The 7,367-nt window shown below is 41.4% G+C and overlaps 1 protein-coding gene across 1 annotated transcript in view; it reads left to right on the top strand.

Annotated features, from left to right (window-relative positions):
* Positions 1-690: 690 nt before the first annotated feature.
* The window catches only part of NMT1 (N-myristoyltransferase 1), a 28,488-nt gene continuing 21,811 nt past the window's right edge, over positions 691-7,367 (top strand). Inside the window, exon 1 of the mRNA XM_016202066.2 lies at positions 691-827. Coding sequence (XP_016057552.1) covers positions 697-827 — 131 coding nt within the window. The 5' untranslated portion in view covers positions 691-696. The remainder of the gene's footprint in view (positions 828-7,367) is intronic.

Here is a 7,367-nt window from a genome sequence, read left to right as displayed (position 1 = left end):
AACTTCGTGGAGACCGGTACTTGCAGGTCCTGGAGCGCAAGGTTTGACCAGCCAGTCAAGTCTCCTGGCTCAGAATCATTGCTCCGCATACCAGAATCCACCGCCTCTCATGAGGCCTTTACCTACCAAACACCAGACGCCGCCCAGAGTCCCGAGTAAGGAAGGCGGCCAGGAGCCAACCTAGTTTCTTGCTGGAAAGCCCCTCTAAGAAAGCCTGATGCTTTCGGGCTCCCGGTGGGTCATACCCGCGGGCCTCAGGCCCCCTTACTTACTCGAGAATGGTAACGGTCCTTAACGGCAGTCAATAACGGCTCATTTATGGCTCTGGCACTAGAAGGGGCAGGATGAGGTCAAACCTTGTATTTCGGAGCCTCCACGCCCGAAACTCTAAACTTACACCGAACTACAATTCCCAGCATGCCACATGATCTCCAGGTCGCGGAGCGTCGGTCCTCAATGCGCGGCCTAACGCCCAGTGCTTCCGAGTAGTGCTGGCCCCGACGTTAGCACGGCCTCCCCTCATAATTTCTGGGTATTGTAGTCCACCTTGTTCCTGTTTCCCCTGGAAAGAGCCGCGCCCAGTTACGGCCCACTTCCCTACAAAAACTACAAAACCCAGAATACAGCGCCAGTTCCCCTTGTCCAATAGGAACCCCCTATGTAGTGAGGCGCGGAGGCCGGCTCTCGGAACTCAAGATGGCGGACGAGAGTGAGACAGCAGTGAAGCCGCCGGCCCCTACGCGGCCGCAGATGATGGAAGGGAACGGAAACGGCCATGAGCACTGCAGCGATTGCGAGAACGAGGAGGACAACAGCTACAACCGAGGGTAACGAGATCCTCGGAGTCCAATTCCTGTCCAGTCTCCCACCACCTGGGTCTCTGGGGTGCGGGGAAGTCACCGGGAGCTTAGAGTAACCCCACCCCCCATATTCTTATTGGCTGAGACATTGAGATTCTCCTTGGCGATTGGTTGCTTTCTTTGTCATTTACTAGGGTGGGCGCTCAGTGTATTAAGAGCCGAAGACATTCAATACTTTTATTATATAAAAGTTCTTCTGTGTGTGCTTCAGGCGCGTCCTGGGAAACGAACCAGTAGGATGATGGTTTTCGATGGCACAACACAGGTCAACATAACAGTACAGTTCAAAGGGAATGTTACTTATAGATGTGATGTGTGAACAACGTGATCAGCAATAAATAATACAACATTTCGCTGCACTTCATCTTCAATGAGGAAATTAACCAGGCTATACAAACCATAATTATGTTGTAAAATGTCACTACCAGAGAATCTCAAAATATAAACTCACCTTATAAACCCTACGCAATTACTGTATAATAGTGCTTTGATGTATAGGTGTCTGTTGCTCCAAATAATCCATAAGTTTCCTGAACAGTATATAATTAGATCTGCTAGCATATTGGCTCTTTTAACTTTGGGAAGTAGCCTCAAGCTTCAGGAAATTGAGTGACAGGTGATGCTTCTTGAACAGTGTTTGGGAGTGGGTTTAATACTGCATCTCCTGTACTTTAGGGTCTTGCCTGCTGTTAACTATTTGTTCCTCCTGCAGAAGAAATGTATCAGGCGTTTGAGCTCTGAGTTCTATTTCCAAATCAGTTTTCACTCCCGTAAGCCACACCCTGTTATTCCTCTCTCTCCACGTTGTTACAGTGGCTAGCACTGATGCTCACTCTCCCCATCTATATTTACATATATGTATTTTTAACGGAAAGTCATGAGAGACTGTTTTGGACGTATAACTTTGGCAGAGTCTGGTCTGATTTTCGTAGCCATTTTGTCATTTGCAGTATTGATGGTATTCCTGGAGGTAAAGGTAGAAGGTTGAGGTCTTTGGATAAACTTTAAAAAAAATTCTGCAATCTTGTAGAGATGAGAGAACATAGGATTATTAAAGTGGTTTATAATCTACCTCTGATGAACCCTTAGGTTAAAAGACCTTTTATATTCTTCAATTGGCATTAAAAATTACAAGAAGGTAGAGGATACGGAAGTTTGTCAAATTTGGTTTTATAAGACTATGTTCTTTTGCTATAACCCACAACAGATCTAATGTAATAAAAGCCTTGTTTTGAAGTTGGAGGTTCCTAAGAATGGAAGAGCTGAGAAAGAGGAAATAGGAGGAACAGGAAGAAGGGAAAGTGCAGTCCTTCTGAATAGAGATTCTGCTCATAGATGAGAGTTGTTAAGTTAGAAAGTCATTTCAGAAGTGAAAGTACAATTTCTGCTGATGATTGCTCTGACCAGTGTCTATAGCTCTTTAATGGGTTTTGTTCCCTATAATCTGTGAATCTTTTGCAAAACTGCTCTGGTTTATTAAAGTATAACAAAGTAGTAACCTTAAAAAACTTTGAAGGTGTTTCTTTTTTTTTTGGTGGTGGTGGTGTTGTTGCCTCCCACATGCGTCCCAACCAGAGCTAGGGATTGAACTTGCAACCCAAGCATGTGCCCTTGACCGGGAATGGAACCTGCCGCCCTTCGGTGCTCAGGGCGGCACTCTGACCACGGAGCCACACTGCCAGGGCTCACGTACTGTATTTTTTGTAGCTTTTATCATAACACTAGTTAAATAACGTATGTGTCCAGTTCCTGCCTCACCTGACTGTAAGGTGCCTGAGAACAGGTTCATGTCTTTGAGATGCCTGGCCCTTAGTGTGTCTTTAATTAGTATTTGCTGGATGAATGAATCGCAGATGTTAAAGTTCTTAGCCCAGTGTTAGTGGAGTTTCATTTCTCCTCACTGAGGAGAAGGGTGTCAGATTTTTCTTACATACACACTTTCATTCCCCGATTAAGTCTCATTGTAAACCTTACTACAGATTTTGTGAAATACCTACAGAAATCAAGGATTCTCCAATTTACTGTGGAAGTTTTCCACTGCTTTTTGGCATCTTGAAATTTTTCTTGTCTTTACTTATATTATTTAAAGTGTTTTCAAAAGTAACATAAGAGTTGAAGGGGAATGAATATCTCCCTGTGATGCTAATGATTCTGAAGTATGCAATTGGTTAATAATAGTTCAAACTAACCCTATTCTCTTAGGTCTTTCTTTCAGGATGGGCTCACAGTGCTTTACACTAATGAAATGAGCTACATTCATGGGCTGGTATAATAGGAAATGCAGTTGTGCTAGTTTCTTATGTTCCTTGTGTATAAGTTTAGTTCCTGACTTTTTTTGTCATGTGTTTCTTCCCTAATTAAACATTTGCTGAGTCTAAATTTCATGTGTACGTATGAACATATATGTGCACATGCATACATATATAGTATGTGTGTGTATGTGTTTGTGTAGATGTATAGATGTATCTGTAGTTTTTCTGTCAGCTATTTTTTTAAAAATTCACTCAGTAGAGGAAAGGAAGGCAGCATTTTTATCCCGATTACTTGCCTGACATAAGTTAGTTACCCTGAGCAATTGAGAGGAAGAGTCAGACTAAGATCATCTTTATACCACATCCCCCTGCAGTTTATGATTCATCTACATATATGCTTTAATTTGCGTGTTTGTTTTTCATGAAAGGCTTTCCAAGAAGTATCACTAAAAAATAAACTTTATCAGCTGGCAGATTTTAATTTTGAAGTACCAAATAGGTAAAGTTTATCTGAGTGTTTTGAAACAGGAAAAAGCTTTGGAAATCGCCCCCTCTCCCCCCGCCATTAATCCTTACCAAAGGATATTTTTTCCATTGATTTTTTTTTTTTTTTTAATAGAAAGTGGGAGGGAGGGGGGAGAGAGAGAGAGAGAGAAACATTGATGTGAGAGAGACACATGGATTGGCTGCCTCCCACGTTTCCCCCAACCAGGTCTGGTGACTGAGCCCGCAACCCAGGTTTCGAGCCCTTGACTGGGAATCGAACCTGTGACCCTTTGGTGCACAGGCCGGTGCTCTGAGCAACACTGGCCAGGACTGGAATTTATTTTGCTATGTCATTGATACCATTGAGATGCTGGTAAGCCATGGATCAAGAACCCTTTGATAAGGGATATTTCTTTTCTCTCCTGTTCTTTTACTCCATGGGGACAGGTTAAGATGAGTTCTTAAAAGTTTTCCTCAGTTTCTAATTATTTGTTGTTATCTCATATGAAGAAACTTAACAGAAAAGAACAGGTTTTTTTTAAAGGAATTCCATAAGCTATCCTTAGTTGCTTTTTTTTGTTAATGGTTCAGATTCTCCAAGAATGGTTCTTTCCATATTTGCTTGATGGCTCATAGCTGCATCTAGCTCTTGGAAAGAAGGAATCTTTTTTGTTTCTTTTTCTTAATCTCTGCCTTCAGCTTTTGGTATTTCAAAACTAGATCAAAGCAGAAATGAAAAAAGAAACCTCATCACTGATATCAAATAAGTTTTCTAATTTTATTTCCCAATTAAGTGGCAATTAAAAAGAAACTAATCAAGAGCTGCTTCAAAGAGAAGAGACTGGAAAGCAGAAGAAATGAAAAATAAATGAGAGCCTATTTCAGGGAGATTGCTGCTCATGGCAAACAAGTTTTGCTGATTTTTCACATTGTTTAATGTGCTCACTCCAAAATTTCCCAGCTTTACTAAGTTAACCCTTTCCCTGTGAAGTCCAGAGATTTTGGGACCATAGATTTAGTAACTTTAAGAGGATACTTCTTTAGTTTTTCCTCTTTAACTGTTTATTTGAAATCTCTACCCTGCTACCCTCTCTTCTAATTCCTCAAGGAAGGCGCTTTTGTGATTGTTGCATTTAGGGCACACAAAACATGGTGTTTTCTATTGAGAGCACACACATACACATACAGATACTAAAATTTTTCAACAGGGTTAGTCCTTCAAAATTTTCTCTACTGCTGCCGACTTTGAGAGGCAGCTGAGGATGATGCACTGTTAAGTGTACAATAAATGTTACCTCTCTGCTATTATTACTATGTGCTGGGCACTTGGACACTGTGCTAAGCCCTTTGCATGGATTATCTCAGCTACACTTCACTTATAACTGGTTTAGCTTTTGTAATGAGGCTTGGGATTTGCATCACCTCTCCCTTTGACACCTGGAAGGACCCATTCTGAACTTACAGATTTCTTTTCCCTACTGCATTGACTTCTACATCCTGATTCTGTGAGAGCATGAGTCCTGTCTTTGTATTCACTTAGTAACCCACGGATTTACCCTATCTAGGAAGCCAGTTGGTGATGAAAGTGGCTGGCCCCTTTAAACTCTCCTTTATGGACCATTGTCTTTTTCAGTCATTCTAGTGTGTGAAATTGCTGCCAGCATTGAGTCATTGCTCAGAAAATTCCTGAAAATGGTCTCTGAATAGCATTTGATTTGACCTTGGAGTTGCCAGGTTACAGTCTACCTCACCAAACCAACCCAGAGGATGTAGAATTTACATTTCTGTCTCATTCTCATTTTAATCTATTGAGTATATCAGAGCTTTTGTGACCCTTAAAAACAACAAAAAACGGTTTTCCTCCATGACAGGAATTGGCTTGTTCACCCTCAAAACTCTGACTAATTATCCCACGGAGGGCAGAGGGTGGCAGTAAAAGCAATCTTTTGTAATCCCTTCCCACAGCCTGCTGTTTTTCACAGGCTTCCTAGGGTACCTTGATTGCTGTACTAAAGTGTTTGTTTTTCCTGTCATGTAGAATTCACAAGCAGGTTTTTATATAAATAACTGATGGGAGGAAATTTGCAGAGTTTGCATTAAGTGTTCCCGCAGTCACAGCAGTGGGGAGGATAGGCAACTGATACTGATTCATACCATGTGGTTACTACCTGGGCACCCTTGTAAATGCCACTTTGTTCACCTCTCTTTGGGCCTGCTGAGTAACTAATAGGATTGCTGGTGGATGTATCATACCTCATGAGTAAATAGATCTGCAGAAGGATTTCCTGATGTCTAAAAGTGGAATCAAAAGGATATTAGAGGCTAGGATTTATTTAGTAAGTTTCTCTGGAAATTTTGAATTTTAGCCCAAAGAATTAATTTCCAGTTTTTAGGGGTAGAAAAGAAGTGACTGAAAATTGTGAGTTTTATTTTCTGAACTCATTTTTTTCTGTTGATCTCATAATCAAAGCTAAACCTGTGGTCTGTGTTTAAGACATTGGAACCATTTGATGTAGTTAAGAGTGGAGCTTTTTTGTTTTAATTCTTACAGGAATAGTATAGGGCCTAAGGAGGGAGAAGACAACAAATAAGAAAGTTGATAATTTAAAATCTTAACCAGTAGCTCTAACAAGTACAGCATGTCCACTGCTTTCATAGAATATTAACTCAGCTGTCCTGTGGAAACATTACTACAGATGTTTTCTGACCCTTTTTTAAGCTCTAGCTTTTCAGAGTTTTATTTTTGTCTGCTATGCCTGGAAAGCATCATTCAGGCACTTATTTGTTGAACTCTTAGCTGTGTGCTCAGCACAACCAGAAGTGCTGTGAGAAACAGCCGCATAAGATGTGGTCCCTACACTTAGGAAATTTGTAATTTCATTGGGAAGCCAGGAAGCAGTGCATTGTTATATATAAAGTGTTAAATTGGGAGATCATAATCTTAAACAAGTCAGGCATCAAGGAGAGCTAGAATAGGCAGAGGAGGGAAGCTTCTGTATAAAACATGGCTCACTCTCCTCATTGCCTTTAATACCTGCTCCTCTGATACACAATATTTGTTTTAGGGTCCTGTGTGATGAAACAGTGCTCTTTTGGCTTTCAAGATGCTCAGGCAAATTCTCACAGGGGATGAGGCTGTAGTGTTGAGGGAGGAATGGGCCAAATCTTTAGAGATTGGTGGTTTTTCCGTGAGTACTAGTTGGTTAGTTGATGACCAATTTGCCTCACATCTTGGGTCTTGGTTTCCTCTTCTGTAAACAACAGGTTAAGCCAGATGGTCCTGAGATTCCTTCCAGCTCTGGTGGTTTAGCTTCCAAATAACAGCTTCTGTTCTTTAGCCATGCACCTTTGAGTGGATTTAGTCATTCAGTGGGATTGAGAGGAGGCCCACGTTACGATCCTCACTGCTCATGTCGTCTGAAAGTTCCCTGCTCCTGTTGGGCATCTGTCAGCTTGCCCTTCCTTCCCACCCACTCACAAACCCTTATTTCTCGTTCTAGAAATAAGTACTGAGGTTCATTTTCCATCTCCTCCCCCAGCCCTAACTTTCTACCAGAGCATCCATAGAGTTTCTTATATGCTTGAACTTAGAATATTTTGGCCTCTGGTTCTGTCATTCTGCTGATTCATCCCATGTTCACTAGGTTGTTCATTAATGACTTGGGTTGGTCAACTTTACTTTAGAATGTAAATTTCAAAATTTTTATGTGAACTCCCTCCTCCCTTTCCATTGTAGGCACACATCACTCTCCTGACCACCCCAAAAAAG

The sequence above is a fragment of the Miniopterus natalensis genome, chromosome 17 (genome assembly GCF_054644295.1).
Source record: "Miniopterus natalensis isolate mMinNat1 chromosome 17, mMinNat1.hap1, whole genome shotgun sequence".
Taxonomy (NCBI): domain Eukaryota; kingdom Metazoa; phylum Chordata; class Mammalia; order Chiroptera; family Miniopteridae; genus Miniopterus; species Miniopterus natalensis.
This window is presented reverse-complemented; position numbering and strand designations above follow the sequence as displayed.